Genomic DNA, 18,106 nt, shown 5'->3' with positions numbered 1-18,106 from the left:
CGCTCCCAATCTGGTTCCACCTTTAGCCCTGCTCCTTGGCGTATTTAAAAGGCCACGCCCCTAGGTCCGGTCTAGCCCCAGTTCTGCCCCTCAGGCCGAGTCATGAAAGTCCAGAACAGGGTTCTGATTCTTCTCTGTTTACTCCAAATCATGAAGAAACTAGGATTTCTCATCCACTTGCGGCTGGAACCAGCCTTGGCGCTCCTTCGCACCCCGCTCCTCCCCACTCCACCGCCTTCACCTCAAGTCCCGCTTCCCAGGCCCCGCCCCATACGCCGTTTGCAGCGCCGAAAGGGGAATCAGAAGTGTGCTTCTGCGCATGCGCGAGTCGACAGCCATGTCACCCTATGCCTCCGTCCGCGTCTGAGGAACATTTTTGCCTCCGTCCGCTTCTTGTCCTGCCCTGCCCCGCCCCGCCCCGCCTGCCCCGGGTCGGGTCCGCGGGAGACGGAGGGCTCGGCTTGGGGATCGGCGGTCTAAGGGCTGCCTCCCCGCCACTCCCTGCCCGGACCCCGCGCCCGGGGCCTCCCGCCGCCGCGGCGCCGCCTCAGAGAGCCCGGGTCAGCTGCCCTTGCGGCCGCGGCTGGTCCCAAACTCACTGAATCGAGGACTCTGGTGTGGGTTCAGAAATCGGCGTGATTCTGATGCGGGCGAGAGTTGGAGAACCAATGTCGTAGTTCATCAGCCTCCGAAAGCATCCTTTGCTCTCTTTCCAGAAAGGAAGAGCATCTCTGCCATTCGGATCTCAAGGACAAGCGCCTCAGCCTCGTTCTCTGTGAGCTGATCTGTGGATCGCGGCGTGTTGGGTGAGCATGGGGTGACATTTGCCTCGGCTCGGTCCCCTCCTGTCCCCTCTTTATGCATTAGGCAGTGTTTGGGCCAGGCGCCGTGGTTCACGCCTGTAATCCCAGCACTTTGGGCGGCCGAGGTGGGTGGATCGCTTGAGCCCAGGACTTTGAGGCCAGCCTGGGCAACATAGCAAGATCCCGTCTCTACAAAAAAAAAAAAGTAAAATAAAACGTGCACTCCTGTGTTCCCAGCTACTCGGGAGGCAGAGGTTGCAGTGAGCTGAGATCGCATCACTGCACTCCAGCCTGGGCAACAGAGCAAGACCCTGTCTCAAAAAAACAAAAAGATAGTATTTGGTCTCTGGATATTATACTCTGCCTGTGGACATCAGTTTGATACATTATATTCAGGTGAAAGTGAACTGATGCATTTTGTCATTAATGATGCATTTGAATCATTTATCTATAGATAGGTTAAATTTCACACAGAAAATTTGGTCATCTGTCAGTCTCAATCTTTTCCCTTTTTATTCCTTGCAGTTTCCATTTCTTTTCATTTCTTTACTGCACTTGCCAGGACTTCCAGTACAATGTCCGACAGAATAGCATGTAATTTACATCCTTGTCTTGTTTCTGATTCCAGAGGGAATTATTCTATCATTTCACCATTAAACAGGATGTTTGCTGTAGGTGGTTGTAGGTTTTTTTCCTTTCTTTATTCCTATTTCTTTTTAGAAAATAGGAGTCTTGCTCTGTTGCCCGGGAAGGTCTTGAACTCATGGGCTCTCCGCCTCCCAAAGTGCTGGAATTACAGGCATGAGCCACTGCACCCGGCCTGACCATGTTTTAAACCGCTGATTTTTTTTTTCTTTGATTACTGGGTGTAATTAGGTTTTGGATCATTGCTGGAAAGTTGTACTACTTTCTAGAAATTCATTAATTACCTGTGCATCTTCGTATTTATTCCTTATTTTTTTCTGTATTCTCCTTATATCTGTAATTATGATTCATTCTTGTTCATAATTTTTGTTGTTGTTGTTTATGCCCTGTTGCTCTTAAAATTGCTGAGTTTGAGGCCGGGTGCAGTGGCTCACGCTTCTAATCCCAGCACTTTGGGAGGCCGAGGCGGGCGGATCACGAGGTCAGGAGATCGAGACCACGGTGAAACCCCTTCTCTACTAAAAATACAAAAAAATTAGCCGGGCGTGGTGGCGGGCGCCTGTAGTCCCAGCTACTCGGAGAGGCTGAGGCAGGAGAATGGCGTGAACCCGGGAGGCGGAGCTTGCAGTGAGCCGAGATTGCGCCACTGCACTCCAGCCTGGGCGACAGAGCGAGACTCCGTCTCAAAAAAAAAAAAAAAAAAAATTGCTGAGTTTGTTGCCGGCTGCGGTGGTGCACATCTGTAGTCCCAGCTGGTGGGAAGCTAAGGTAGATGGATCGCTTGAGCCTAGGAAATGAGATCAACCTGGGAACATAAAGAGAGTCTCTCTTAAACAATAAATTAAATAAAAAAATTTTTTAAAAAGCTGAGTTTGTCAGTTTCATTAGTTTTTCTTTTTGCAAAGGATGCTTTTTTAGCTTTTCTGATTCTGTTTACTATGTTTTAAAAAATATTATTTTCTATTTTCTTTTTTTTTTTTTTTTTTTTGAGACGGAGTCTTGCTCTGTCACCCAGGCTGGAGTGCAGTGGCGCGATCTCGGCTCACTGCAAGCTCCGCCTCCCGGGTTCACGCCATTCTCCTGCCTCAGCCTCTCCGAGTAGCTGGGACTACAGGCGCCCGCCACCACGCCCGGCTAATTTTTTGTATTTTTGGTAGAGACGGGGTTTCACCGTGGTCTCGATCTCCTGACCTCGTGATCCGCCCGCCTCGGCCTCCCAAAGTGCTGGGATTACAAGCGTGAGCCACCGCGCCCGGCCTATTTTCTATTTTCTTTCTAAACTTTTATGCTGGTATTTATTCAACTTTATATATCAATAGTCTAGCCTATTAATACCGATTTTTTTTTTTTTTTTTGAGACGGATTCTCGCTCTGTCTCCCAGGCTGGAGTGCAGTGGCGCGATCTCGGCTCACTGCAACCTCTGCCTTCTAGGTTCAAACAATTCTCTGCCTCAGCCTCCCAAGTAGTGGGGATTACAGGCACCTGCCACCATGCCCAGCTAATTTTTTTGTATTTTTAGTAGAGATGGGTTTCACCATCTTGGCCAGGCTAGTCTTGAACTCCTGACCTTGTGATCCACCCACCTTGGCCTCCCAAAGTGCTGGGATTACAGGTGTGAGCCACTGTGCCTGGCCAGTACTGATTTTTTTTCCTCTGGGAGTTGATAATGCTTATAAATATATAATAGATAGACTAAACCCTCTGAAATTCCAGTGTGATCTGAAACAGTTATTTTAATTTTCTGCTTCTACCCTGCCACATTACTTGTCCTGACTTGCTAAAGATAGATATGTTACATGTCTCCTTATCCCTATAATGTGCTACATTTTTTATATAGCATGTATCTCTACCTGATGTATTTTGTTAACTTAGTGTCTTACCCCAAAATATTATAACATTCATTTGCTTCAGGATTTTTCTTTTTTATTTTTCTATGCCTTATTCCTTGTGACTTTATGTGGTAGGGTCAGGATAAATGTCATCTAAATAAATATGAAATGAAGGAGGTAAGGGCTATAAGGGAAGCATTGTTGCCCAAGACACAGGCCTTAGGAGAAGGAGCTCAAAGATAGCATATTTGATTATTTATTTATTTTATTTATTTTGAGACAGAGTCTGGCTCTGTTGCTCAGGCTGGAGTGCAGTGGTGTGATTTCGGCTTACTGCAACCTCCGCCTCCTGAGTTCACACAATTCTCCTGCCTCAGCCTCCTGAGTAGCTGGGACTACAGCTGTGCACCACCATGTCTGGCGAATTTTTGTAGTTTTAGTAGAGACAGGGTTTCGCCATTTTGGCCAGGCTGGTCTTGAACTCCTGACCTCATGTGATCCCCCAACCTTGGTCTCCCAAAGTGCTGGGATTACAAGCATGAGCTACCACACCCAGCATATTTTATTAGAATGCTTCATTTGTTCACTCTCTGTAGTGCCCAATAGGGTTCTAGGCTAAATCCTGGTAAAACTAGGGAATAAGGGGCTTAAAAACAATTAAAATTTAAGGTATGTGTTCAAAATGTACTCACTGGGTGTTTGGGTTTTGAAGACAAATAGGCCTGCATTCGTACCCTGCCTCAGCAGCTGTCTAATTGGGTAATATTGAACATGTGGTTAATTGACTCATTCTAAGATAACTCTAAACTGGTTGTAATAATATTTGATTTGCAGAGCTTCTGTGAGAAATATTCTAAAATGTGGCCATTTCTTTGCAAAGTCATTCTCACATCAGGGTTGTCCAGATGGCATATATTGTTACTAATACAGCCAAGAGTGTTACAGTTTTTTATTGGCTTTTAAAAATGCTACTTGTTCCATTCTAGTGGAAGTAACTGTTAACATGTCCTTGTTTGAAATTTGTGAAACAGCACTGCAGATACCACATCAGGGCTGACAGGTCAAGTTTTTTTTTTTTTTTTTTTTTTTTTTTTTGAGATGGAGTCTCGCTCTGTCTCCCAGGCCGGAGTACAGTGGCGTGATCTCGGCTTGCTGCGACCTCCGCCTCCCGGGTTCAAGCGATTCTCCTGCCTCAGCCTCCTGAGTAGCTGGGATTACAGGCGTGCGCCACCATGCCAGCTAATTTTTGTATTGTTAGTAAAGGAGGGGTTTCACCATATTGGTTAGGCTGGTTTTGAACTCCTGACCTCGTGATCCACCCACCTTGGCCTCCCAAAGTGCTGGGATTACAGGCGTGAGTCACTGCGCTTGGCCAAGTATTCTTATTCTGCTACTACTGTACTGTGCAGGCAAATTTAGCATGTGTATCACAGCATAGCGGCCTTCTCTGCCTCCTGCATATGGAATTCAATAGGCTGATGCTCGGCCAGGCGCGGAGGCTTACGCCTGTAATCCCAGCAGTTTGGGAGGCCGAGGCAGGCGGATCACGAGGTCAGGAGATCGATACCATCCTGGCTAACACGGTGAAACCTCGTCTCTACTAAAAACACAAAAAAATTAGCCAGGCATGGTGGTGTGCACCCGTAATCCCAGCTACTCGGGAGGCTGAGGCAGGAGAATGGCATGAACCCGGGAGGTGGGGGTTGCAGTGAGCTGAGATCACACCACTGCACTCCAGCCTGGGTGACAGAGCAAGACTCTGTCTCAAAAAAAAAAAAAAAAAAAATAGGCTGATGCTCTTTCTCAGGTTTTGGGGAACCCTGCAGCTCATGGGGGCAGGGGCAGTGATCTAGGGCTGAGCAGCAAAGCCTGTTAGCCAGCCAAGGGGTGCAGAAGTAAGAAGTATTGGGAGTGGAACTCCCAGAAGCCTGGCATATAAATCAGTGCTTTCTTGAATTTGAGACGGGGAGTGTTTATTGTTGTGGAAGATACTCCCTGATACATTTTATACTTTTTGTTATCATGGGCAAATTGACAGCCAGACTTTTCTAGTCTTCAGTTAACTTACAAAATAGCACTCTTAACCTCTTCTTTATGATCAACAAGGACCAGAGCACTGTTTTGTATCTCTAGGGGGACATAAGGTTGTTCCACTTTCCCACAAGAGCAGGGTATATTTGCCTGGGTGTCTTGGGTGTGTGTGTGTGTGTGTGTGTGTGTGTGTGTGTGTGTGTGTGTGTGTTTTGAGGGGAGTTGTTACTTATAATTGATGGGCTGCAACATCCAGGCTCATGAGTGTGGGAATTTTGGGGAGGTCTGGATTCTCATGTCATCTTTTTAAATTCTAACTTCTCAATATCCTGCTTTTCTTCATGAAGGGGACATGGAGGAAGAAAGAAAAACTGCTGAGTTACAGAAAAATAGGATACAGGTAAGTAAAAGGTAATAATTGTCCAAAAGAATATTTCCATTGCACCAGGTCTCCCTCAGTGTTGTAGAGCACAAGGCAGCAATCTCTTTCTGTATTGGACCACATAGTATTTTAGGCACTGAAGACCGTAGTGTTTCTTTTTTTTTTTTTTGAGACAGAGTCTTGCTCTGTCACCAGGCTGGAGTGCAGTGGCACCATCTTGGCTCACTGTAGCCTCTGACTGCCTGGTTCAACCGATTCTCCTGCCTCAGCCTCCCGAGTGGCTGGGACTACAAGCATGCACCACCACGCCCGGCTAACTTTGCATTTTTGGTAGAGATGGGGTTTCACCATGTTGGCCAGGATGGTCTCGATATCCTGACTTCGTGATCTGCCCACCTCGGCCTCCCAAAGTGCTGGGATTACAGGCATGAGCCACCGCACCCGGTGGGCCGTAGTGTTTCTATTGCAATTCAGCTCTGCCATTTTGGTGCAAAAGCAGCCATAGACAGTACATAAACACATTTTATTGTGTTCCAATAAAACTGTATTTATGCATTCAAGTGGCAGCTTGGATATAGTCCATGTGCCATAGTTTGCTGACCACTGGCCTAGAATCCAAGGAAGTATCACCAGCTGTGGGCCTGGCTTCAAAATTGTGCATATGCAGGCTCCTGGGCCTCTCAGTTTTGTGAGAGGGGGAAAAAATTGAAAGGCTTCTTTTCTCTCGGTGTATTTTTATTCATTAAAATCCCATCTAGATTTGACCCTGTGTTTAATGTAGTGATTGCTATGGTGGGAATAAAGTATCAGGTGAAGTTATTTCTGTAATAAGGAATCGATGATGTCAGTGTGGAAATTATTTCATTTCCAGAGCATTTCTCTCATTTCTTCAATATGTTCTGGACTTTTCTAGGCCATCATAAGACTGGCATTGGTCACCATCTATGATATTGTGAAATACATATTTGGGGCTGGGCGCGGTGGCTCATGCATGTAATCCCAGTACTTTGGGAGGCCGAGGTGGGCGGACTGCCTGAGGTCAGGAGTTCGAGACCAGTCTGGCCAACATGGTGAAATGCTGTCTCTACTAAAAATACAAAAAAAAAGTAGCCGGGCATGGTGGCGCGTGCTTGTAATCCCAGCTACTCGGGAGGCTGAGGCAGGGGAACTGCTTGAACCAGGGAGGTAGAGGTTGCAATAAGCCAAGATCATGCCACTGCACTGCAGCCTGGGTGACAGAGCAAGACTCCATCTCAAAAAAAAAAAAAAAAAAAAAATTTGGTTTTCATCCTATTTCCTAGCACAGAGTTCCTAAAAACCCTTGTAATCTCTGGAGAATAAGAGGGTCTTTTGTGTGCTCATGAGATGGCTGGTGTCTGAAAGCCCCTAGAGAGCCTCAGAATGGGGGCTGGTTCAGAAAGACCCAGGCAAGATCAGAGGATTGGGACTTAAATCAGCCATGCCTGTGATGGAGCCTCCTTAAAAACCCAAAGGACTGGCTTGAGGAGCTCATGGATAGCTGGATGTGTGGTGGTTCCTGGAGGGTGGCATGCCAGGAGAAGGCATGGAATCTCTGCGCCCCTTCCCAGCATACCTTGGCCTGTCCGTCTCTTCATCTGGCTATTTTATCTGTGTACTTTATAATGACCTCGGTGATAAACCAATAAACATGTTTCCCTGAGTTCTGTGAGGAGCCCTGATTTTAGCCAGTCAGAAGTATAATTGACAGCCTTTTAACTTGGGATTGGCATCTGAAGTGGGAGGCAGTTTAGTGGGACCTCCTGTGGAATCTCCAACCTGTGGAATCTCCAGGTAGATAGTATCAGAAGCAAATTGTAGGATACCCAGCTGGTGTCCACTGGGGAATTGCTTGGTGTTTGTGGAAAATATCCCCCACACATCTGGTGTCAGAAGTGTTCTGTACAGTATTGAGTGACTATGTAAGAGGGTAGGAAAAACACTTTGTTTTTTCCTAGTTCATTGGCATCAGATTGTGGGGAGATACATTTAATGTTTTTTTTTTTTTTTTTGTCCAGGCTAGAGTGCAGTGGCATGGTCATGCATGCTCACTGCAGCCTCAACCTCACGGCTCAAGCAATCCTCCCACCCACCTCAGCCTCCGGAGTAGCTGCCACCATAGGCACAAGTCACCACACCCAGCTATTTTTTAAAAAATTTTGATAGAGACTGATTCTCACTATGTTCTGTTGCCTAGGCTGGTCTTGAACTCCTGGGCTCAAGTAGTCCTCCTGCTTTGGCCCCCCAAAGTGCTGGGATTACAGGCTTGACCCAATTTGCCTGGCAATTTAGTGTTTTAGAAGTATTAAATCTATAAGCCAGGATTTGATCAGTGATGAATTATGTGTGGATAGAAAGAGAGAGAGATTTGTTGACTGAGCCCTAGAGTAGATGCTGGGATCTTCTGAACTTCCCGTGAATTGACTCTTATTTCCTCAATGTTGTCAGCCTCATCTGTCCTCTTGTACACATTGGAGGAATTGTACCTTTCTGAACAGAATTTGTGGTATGTTTTAGGATTCAGTAGTCTTTGAGGATGTGGCTGTGGACTTTACTCAGGAGGAATGGGCTTTGCTGGATCTTGCTCAGAGGAACCTCTACAGAGATGTGATGCTGGAAAACTTCCAGAACCTGGCCTCACTAGGTAAGAATGGCAAGATTCTTTCATGTAGTTGTTTAGAAAGTTATTTTATCTCACTAAATTGACTTTATTCTAGGATTTGGGCTGAGGAATGGGAAGACATTGGTAAGTAAGACAGATGTGGTCACTGACCCCAAGGAACTTAACAGTCTAGTGGCTTTGCTATGAAAATAAACACCTGGGCCAGGTGCGGTGCTCATGCCTGTAATCCCAGCACTTTGAGAGGCTAAGGCGGGCGGATCACCTGAGGTCAGGAGTTCGAGACCAACATGGAGAAACCCCATCTCTACTAAAAATACAAAATTAGCCAGGCGTGGTGGCACATGCCTATAATCTCAGCTACTTGGGAGGCTGAGGCAGGAGAATCACTTGAACCCAGGAGGTGGAGGTTGCGGTGAGCCAAGATCGCTCCATTGCACTCCAGCCTGGGCAACAAGAGTGAAACTCCATCTCAAAAAAAAAGAAAGAAAGAAAATAAACATCTGTATATTGAATTGATGCTTTTTTTCGTGGTTGAAAGCCTTGAGGTTTATTAAGTATTGAAAGTGTGGGTATAAACCTCAGCAATCACTATAGGACACAGGGAGGAGGTTTGTAGTTTGGACATTTTGAGGATTTTACTGCTATCTATGTCCTTTACCCAAAGACTACCAGAACACACCTATAGTTAAACAAGTTGGATTTATTTTGCAGCGCAGCAAGCAAGAATACATGCCTCTTACATGTCCTAGTAAGAGGGTGTTAGAAAATACCTATTATAGGATTTGTGCTTCAGTTGAGTGATTTGGGGATGGGTCTATGGAAGCAGGCTGTATTAGTTTCCTAGACCTTCTGTAACAGAGTATCACACACTGGTGGCTAAAAACAACGGAAATTTTTTCCTTCACAGCATTTCTGGAGGCTGGGTATCTGAAATCAAGGGATCAGCAGGGCCATGTTCTCTCTGAAGGCTCTGGGGGAAAGACTCCCTTTTCTCTTCCTGGCTTCTGGTGATTGCTGGCAATCATTGGCATTCCTTGACTTATAGATGCATCATTCCATTCTCTGCCTTCATCTTCTTCCCTGTGTGTCTAAGTCTCTTTCTCCTTATAAGGACACCAGTCATTGGATTTAGGGCCCATCCTAATCCAGTATAACCTTGTCTTAACTTGATTATATCTGTAAAGACCCTATTTCCAAATAAGGCAACATTCTGAGATTCTGGGTGGACTTCTCTTTTTTTTTTTTTGTATGCTTTATTATTATTTTTAGAGCAATTTTAGGTTCACAGCTGAATTGAGTGGAAGGTACAGAGGTTTCCCATATAACCTCTGGCTTCCCACATGCATAGCCTCCTCTAATAACAACATCCCCCACCAGAGTGGTAAATTTGTTATAACTGATGAAGCTACACTGACACATCATTGCCCAGAGGCCATCATTTACATTAGGGTTCACTTTTGGTATTGTACATTCTATGGGTTTGGAAGAATATATAATGACATGTATCCACCATTATAATATCATACAGAATAGTTTCACTGCTATAAAAATCCTGTGTGCTCTGTCAATTCATCCCTCCTTCCCTCCCTCTTAAGTCTTGGCAACCACTGATCTTACTGTTTCCAAAATGATGTTGCCTTCTGCAAAATGTCATATAGTTGGAATCATGCAGTATGTAGCCTTTTCAGATTGGCTTCTTTCACTTAGCAATATACATTTAAGATTCCTCCATGTCTTTTCATAGCTTGAGAGCTCATTTCTTTGTACCGCTGACTAATATTCTATTGTCTGAATGTACCACAGTTTATCCATTCACCTACTGAAGGACTTCTTGGTTGCTTACACGTTTTGGCAGTTACAAATAAAGCTACTATGAACATTGGTGTGCAGGTTTTTATGTGGACTTAAGTTTTCAACTCCTTTGGGTAAAAGGAGTGCAATTCAGTTGCTGGATTTTATGGTAAGAGGATGTTTAATTTTATAAGAAACTGCCGGCTGGGTGTGGTGGCTCATGCCCGTAATCCTAGCACTTTGGGAGGCCGAGGCGGGTGGATCACAAGGTCAGGAGATCGAGACCATCCTGGCTAACAGGGTGAGACTCTATCTGTACTAAAAATACAAAAAATTAGCCGGGCGTGTTGGCGGGCACCTGTAGTCCCAGCTACTCGGGAGGCTGAGGCAGGTGTGAACCCGGGAGGCAGAGCTTGCAGTGAGCCGAGATCACACCACTGCACTCCAGCCTGGGCGACAGAGCGAGCATTCCAGCCAGCAATGAATGAGAGTTCCTGTTGCTCCTCATCCTCACCAGCATTTGTTGTGAATGTTCAGGATTTTGGCCATTCTAACAGGTGTGTAGTGGTGCCTTGTTTTAATTTGCATTTCTCTGATGACTTACGATGTTGAGCATCTTTTCATATGCTTATTTGCCATCTGTATATGTTCTTTGGTGAGGTGTCTATAAAGGTCTTTGGCTCATTTTTTTGTCTTTTTTTTTTTTTAAACATTGTTGAGTTTTAAGAGTTCTTTGAATATTTTTTTTTTTCTGTATGATATCTGCTACAGTCTTTGTATATTTTTAATAACAGTTCCTTCTCAGATATGTTTTTTGCAAATATTTTCTCCCAGGCTGTGGCTTATCTTTCCATTCTCTTGACATTGTCTTTCAGAGGGCAGAAATTTTTAATGTTAATGAAGTTCAATTATTGATTCTTTGTTTTATGGATCATGCTTTAGCATTATTACCTAAAATATCATTGCCAGGGTGTGGGGGGCACGCACTGGTAGTCCCAGTTACTTGGGAGGTGGAGGCTGGAGGATCACTTGAGTCCAGGAGTTTGAGGCTGCAGTGAGCTATGATCACACCACTACTACAGCCTGGGTTATAAAGTGACACCCTGTCTCTTAAAAAAAAAATTAAAAATGTCAGGCCGGGCGTGGTGGCTCATGCCTGTAATCCCAGCACTTTGGGAGGCCGAGGCGGGTGGATCACGAGGTCAGGAGATCGAGACCATCCTGGCTAACATGGTGAAACCCCGTTTCTACTAAAAATACAAAAAATTAGCCAGGCGTGGTGGCAGGCACCTGTGGTCCCAGCTACTCAGGAGGCTGAGGCAGGAGAATGGTATGAACCCCGGAGGCGGAGCTTGCAGTGAGCTGAGATCGTGGCACTGCACTCCAGCCTGGGCGACAGAGCAAGACTCTGTCTCAAAAAAAAAAAAAAATTAAAAATGTCATTGCCAAATAGAAGGTCGTTTAGATTTTTCTCCTGTTATCTTCTAGGAGTTTTCTAGCTTTGCATTTTACAGTGAGGTCTGTGGCCCATTTTGAGTTAACTTTTGTGAAGGGTCTAAGGCCTGTGTCTAGGTTTATTTTTTTGCTTGTGGATGTCCAGTTGTTCCAGTACCAATTGTGGGAAAGACTTATCTTTTCTCCATTGTATTGCCTTTGCTATTTTGTCAAGGTCAGCTGACTGTATCAGTGTGGCTCTGTTTCTGAACCCACTGTGCTTTTCCATTGATCCATTTGAACATAAATTTTGAGGGGACGTTGTTCAGCCTAGTGACACAGGCAGTCATTTTAGATTGGTTGCTGACAGAAAGTGGATAGTATTGCTGGTTGCTGACAGTATTATTCAGTAATACTCTATTATTGAGTATGTTGTGGGTGGCATAAAGTCTTTAGACAAAATTATGAGGTAACCTTGTTTTGTTTCATTTTATCATGATTTCAGAGTAACTTTATCCAAGATTAGTATTTTGTGAGATTATTTATATTCTATAGGAGAACAAAATATCCCAGTTGTGACTGTCTGACCAGCTTGTAATGATATTGAGGTTTAGGTGTGAACATTAGATCAGTTCTGTATGTCAGAGGCTGCTTCCTCCTGCCACCTCTCCTTTTTTTTTTTTGAGATAGAGTCTCGCTCTGTCTCCCAGGCTGGAGTGCAGTGGCACGATCTTGGCTCACTGCAACCTCCGCCTCCCGGGTTCAAGCAATTCTCCTGCCTCAGACTCCTGAGTAGCTTGGATTACAGGTGTGCTCCACCACACCCTGCTAACTTTTGTATTTTTAGTAGAGACAGTGTTTCACCATGTTGGCCAGGCTGGTCTCGAACCCCTGACCTTGTGATCCGCTTGCCTCGGCCTCCCGAAGTGCTGGGATTACAGGCATGAGCCACTGCACCCAACCTGCTACCTCCCCTTTTTTTTTAAAAAAAAAAAAAATAAATTTGACATTTTGTTGCAGTTAAACTCACAGTTGGCCATTTTTGGAATATCAGAAGACTAAAGTTTTGTTTCTGTTTCATGGAAATGTTAGTGATTCTTCATTATTTTCCCTCGTGATATGCCTTTCTGCTCGTGCAGGGTATCCGCTACACACACCCCATCTGATCTCCCAGTGGGAACAAGAGGAGGACCTGCAGACAGTGAAGAGAGAATTTATCCAGGGCATCTTTATGGGAGAGCACCAGGAAGGCAAGAACCCTTGGGAGAAACTGTTTTGGTTGGGGGAAAAAATCAACTTAAAGTAAAATACAAAAACAAACTTTGTTTTATATGAGGAAGCTTATCTTCCACAGATATCTCAGATGACTATTTTGACTTTTTATCAGTTGTCTCACATTTTCCTTGTTCTTGGCAAAGACCTTCCACGTTTCCTCTTTGTAAGTTAGCATTTGGTCATGTGCATTTTATCCAATTTCTGTTTTATTCTCCTAATACTATATTAGTTATGTTAGTTTGAATCTTCATAGAATTATTTCTTAGTTAATTGCTTACCATTTTGACCCTTGCGCCTATTAATACCAAAGTCCTGAAATAGTCACTCTGCTAAAAGTCCTTTGCTCACAGAAGCTTTCACTTTTTTTTGTTTCAGGTTTTGAGACTCAACTTAAAACTAATGAATCAGTTGCTTCACAAGATATTTGTGGAGAAAAAATATCCAATGAACAGAAAATAGTAAGATTCAAAAGGAATGATTCCTGGTTCTCCAGTTTACATGAAAACCAGGAGTCCTGTGGTATTGATTATCAGAACAAAAGCCATGAGAGACATTTGAGGTGAGTGCGATTTGTGAGAAAGAGAAACTGCCTCAGGAGAGAATCTTAAAATTAAAGTCATGAAATTTAAGAAATATGTATATATAAATAAGCCTAGATCAAAGACTGTGATTTGAGAAGTAATTTTCATGAGTTAGTTTTTTCCACAAATGAGACCAAGATTTTGAATGTTTGACACATACTTCAGTTGTAAACAATTATCAGAAAAATCCCGTGAGTCAATAACTCGGTGACAGTATTAGCTATGGTAGAGCCCTCTGTGAAAACTTTCAGCTTATAACTTGACAGAAGGGCAGAAAACATACACATTCACTGAAATTGGTAGAAATTTATTACTAATAATGTGTCTTTTATTTTTAAAAGAAATCATATGGTAGAGAACATCTATGAATGTTGTGAAGAAAATCAAGGTGGACAGACTTTCAGCCAAGTTCCAAATCTTGATTCACTCAAGAGAAATACTGAAGTTAAATCCTATGAATGCCATGAGTGTGGAAAGGCCTTCGTGGATCATTCATCCCTTAAGAATCACATCAGGTCTCATACTGGAAGCAAACCCTATCAGTGCAAGGAATGTGGGAAGGCCTTCCATTTTCTTGCTTGTTTCAAGAAGCATATGAAAACCCCCACTGAAGAGAAGCCCTATGAATGTAAGGAATGTACCAAAGCCTTCAGCTGTTCCTCATTCTTTAGGGCACATATGAAGATTCACATCGGAAAGACAAACTATGAATGTAAAGAATGTGGGAAAGGTTTTAGTTGTTCCTCATCGCTCACAGAACACAAAAGAATTCATAGTGGAGATAAGCCTTATGAATGTAAGGAATGTGGGAAGGCCTTCAGTTGTTCCTCCTCACTCTCCAAACACAAAAGAATTCACAGTGGAGATAAGCCATATGAATGTAAGGAATGTGGGAAGGCCTTTAGCTCTTCCTCTCACCTTATAATACATATAAGAATTCACACTGGAGAGAAGCCTTATGAATGTAAAGAGTGTGGGAAGGCCTTCAGCGAGTCCTCAAAACTCACTGTACATGTGAGGACACATACTGGAGAGAAACCCTATAAATGTAAGGAATGTGGGAAAGCCTACAATTGTCCCTCCTCCTTAAGTATCCATATGAGAAAACACACTGGAGAAAAACCGTATGAATGTCTGGAATGTGGAAAGGCCTTCTATCTTCCCACTTCCCTTAACACACATGTGAAAAATCAAAGTCGAGAGAAACCCTATGAATGTAAGGAATGTGGGAAGGCCTTTAGTTGTCCCTCGTCCTTTAGAGCACATGTGAGAGATCACACTGGAAAGATACAGTATGAATGTAAGGAGTGTGGGAAGACGTTCAGTCGTTCCTCATCCCTCACCGAACACCTAAGAACTCACAGCGGAGAGAAGCCGTATGAATGTAAGGAATGTGGGAAAGCCTTTATTAGTTCCTCCCACCTTACAGTACATATCAGAACTCACACTGGAGAGAAACCCTATGAATGTAAGAAATGTGGGAAAGCCTTTATTTATCCCTCAGCTCTTAGGATCCACATGAGAACGCACACTGGGGAAAAACCCTATGAATGTAAGGAATGCGGGAAAGCATTTCGTCATTCTTCATACCTTACTGTACATGCAAGAATGCACACTGGAGAGAAACCCTTTGAATGTCTGGAATGTGGAAAAGCCTTCAGTTGTCCCTCGTCCTTTCGAAGGCATGTGAGAAGCCACACTGGAGAGAAACCCTATGAATGTAAGGAATGTGGGAAAGCCTTTGTTTGTCCTGCCTACTTTCGAAGGCATGTGAAAACTCACACTAGAGAAAACATATAAATGTAAGGCATATGGGAATGTCTGCAAACCTTCAGATCCTAGGCAACGTGTGAGATCTCATACTGTGGAGACACCCTATGAATGTAAGGAAGTAGGAAATTGTTGCTCATCGTTTTGAAGATTTGAGGACACTTTAGAGAAACCCTGTGTATGTAAAGCATGTGCTGAAGCCTTTATGAACATTGCTTATTATGTATAAGAAAATTCGTATTAGAAATGAAGATCAGTGCCTCATCCTTAAAGTAGACTGCTGGCTCGTTGATTGCCAGTGTTTTCCGATAGGAACATTTAAGGTGATAAATTTACCTTTTCAGCTCTAGACACATACTTTTTAGTATGAGGTGCTTTAATTTTGGTTCTGATGTAAATATGATTTCCATTACAAAATCTTTTGGATCATGGAGGATATGAAATATTTTTTCTGTATAGGCAAGAGTGGTCTTTTTTTTAAAAAAAGTGGTTTCTAATTAATGTTCATTGTTCCTTAAATGGGTAGTCGTTATAATATTGACACTGGTTTTTGTTGATGTTTTGTTTTTAGTCTACATGGATAATGTAGACTTGCCCACTCAATATTTTTCTTCGTATTCTTTTTTGCTAAGAGATGTTAGAGTTTCTGAGATGATCAATTTTTATTATTAAAAGCTTTTATTGTCTAGTGAGTAATTTCAGCAGAAATTAATTTAATATACTATTTTTATATTTCGTGCTTTGTCCTTGCTCGTAGCTGGGAATTGGATCCAGTGTTTTGAGTGTCAAAATTGTGTTACATTAACTACATTTCCCAGAATCACTTTTTTCTCCAGTTCTAGGTTGAACTTGTCTAAAATAACAGTTTGTATGAGATGTGGAAGGCATAAGGGAAAAAAAACCATTATGCTATGTTTAGTGGGGCCATCAGGCAGAGAGACAGACGTATAAAGGTCAGGTGACCTCTAGTTTTCAGCTCATTTTTCTGACTGTTGGACTCACTGATCAATATTTGCTCAAAACTGAATGCTATAGCCAGGAGTGATGGTGCATACCTGTGGTCCCAGCTACTCAGGGGGCTGAGGCTGGAGAATCACTTGAGCCCAGGAGTTTGAGGCTGCAGTGAACTCTGATCATGCCACTGCACTCCAGCCTGAGTGACAGAGTGAGACCCTTTCTCAAAAACAAAACAAAACGAAATAAAAAACCAAACATTAAATGCTTGCTTGACTTCAGTGTCCTCCAAGGCAGCATCTCTACAGCTATCACCATATACAGCTTCTTGGATTTTCTAGCAAGCTCTGGCATTGCCATTTTGCTTATGTTGCAGTCTTTCTTACACAGTCCAATCGCATCATGTCGCACTATTCATGGGGAAAGATATTTTTGCAAGTCTCAAAAGCAAGAGCTGTGGAGAGTGAGGGAAGTTACCCTTGGTAATTGAGGTAAGCATCCACAGGGTGTCATCCTGTTTTAATGGAGGAGGATTGATACTTGACACCTTTAAACAGGAAAGATTTTACTGCTTTTTTTTTTTTTAATATAAGAAGATGAATTGCTTCAGGTACCTTTAGCTACAGTATTATATTTTCCCTTTAAAAGTATAATCTACTACTATGATATTTTCCCTCCTATTGTATTTTCCCTTTAAAAGTATAACTCTACTATTTCCCCTTAATCACTTTTTATTTTATTATACGTACGCTAACATGCATGAAGTGTGCTAATCTTCAATGTACAGCTTAATGACATTTCATGTATGTATATGTCCTGGTAAACAGAGAACATTTCCAAGACTTTAGGAAGTTCCTTCATCCTCTTTCTCAGTGATTAATTACTCCACAGGGCAACCACAATTTTAACTCTTACTATAATTGACTTCGTGTGCTTGTTCTTGATTTTCATCTAAATGTTAAAATACAATATGTACAGTTATGTGTTTTGGCTTCTTTTGCTCAACATAATGTGTAGTTTGACTTTTAATCATTCTTTTGATAGAGGTATGGGCTTATTTATCTTGGTATGTGCTATATGCACAGGAATGAATTTACTGAATCATAGGGTAGACTTCAAGTTTAGTTTTGGTAGGTATTCCAGTTTTAAAAAGATACTGATTCCACCAATAATCCCCAAAACAATGCATGAAAGTTCCAGTTGTTTCACACACCTGTCCAGCATTTTCTGATTATAGTCATCCAGCAGAGAGTGTGCATTTACCTGATGTGTAATGATTTTGAGTACTTTTCGATGTGCTTATTGGCTATTTGGATTTTTTTTTGTGAGGGCACCTGTTGAAACATTTCACCCATTTATGGTTTCTTTTTTTTGAGACGGACTCTTGCACCCAGGTTCGAGTGTAGTGGCGTGATCTTGCTCACTGCAATCTCCACTTCCCGGGTTCAAGTGATTCTCCTGTCTCAGCCTCCCGAGTAGCTGGGATTACAGGCATAGTGCCACCACACCTGGCTAATTTTTGTATTTTTTAGTAGAGACAGAGTTTCACCATGTTGGCCAGGTTGGTCTTGAATTCCTGACCTCAGGTGATCCACCCACCTTGGCCTCCCAAAGTTCTGGGATTATAGGCGTGAGCCACCACACCCAGACTTATGGTTCCTTTTTAAAAAAAAAAAATTGAGAGGTTTCCTTCTGGTTACTTGTCCTTTATTGTATGTATGTATATCTATATCTAGGTACACATGCATAGATATGTATAAACCATGTATCACATATTACATATATACATAAAATATGTATATTATATATACATACATTACAGATAACATTTCCGAATCTCTGTCTTGTCTTTTCACTCTTTTTTTTTTTTTTTTCTGAGACGGAGTCTCGCTCTGTCGCCCAGGCTGGAGTGCAGTGGCGCGACCTCGGCTCACTGCAAGCTCCGCCTCCCGGGTTCATGCCATTCTCC

The 18,106-nt window shown here is 43.0% G+C and overlaps 1 protein-coding gene across 2 annotated transcripts; it reads left to right on the top strand.

Moving 5' to 3' along the window:
- Positions 1 to 307: 307 nt before the first annotated feature.
- ZNF699 (zinc finger protein 699) lies at positions 308 to 17,118 on the top strand. Of its 2 annotated transcripts, XM_055239099.2 has the most exons (6): positions 308 to 806; positions 5,657 to 5,709; positions 8,227 to 8,353; positions 12,697 to 12,807; positions 13,208 to 13,391; positions 13,755 to 17,118. In XM_055239099.2, exons 2-6 carry the CDS (start codon positions 5,662 to 5,664, stop codon positions 15,211 to 15,213), a joined length of 1,929 nt encoding a protein of 642 aa, XP_055095074.1. In that variant the 5' UTR covers positions 308 to 806; positions 5,657 to 5,661; the 3' UTR covers positions 15,214 to 17,118. The 2 variants fall into 2 exon arrangements, with proteins under 2 accessions (XP_055095074.1, XP_055095075.1); XM_055239100.2 differs by lacking the exons at positions 308 to 806; positions 5,657 to 5,709; positions 8,227 to 8,353 and adding an exon at positions 10,532 to 10,680.
- The last annotated feature ends 988 nt before the right edge of the window (positions 17,119 to 18,106 follow it).

This window comes from Symphalangus syndactylus, chromosome 13 (genome assembly GCF_028878055.3).
Source record: "Symphalangus syndactylus isolate Jambi chromosome 13, NHGRI_mSymSyn1-v2.1_pri, whole genome shotgun sequence".
NCBI classification, from domain to species: domain Eukaryota; kingdom Metazoa; phylum Chordata; class Mammalia; order Primates; family Hylobatidae; genus Symphalangus; species Symphalangus syndactylus.
Note: the sequence above shows the minus strand (reverse complement) of the source record. Positions and strands in the feature narration are given on the sequence as shown.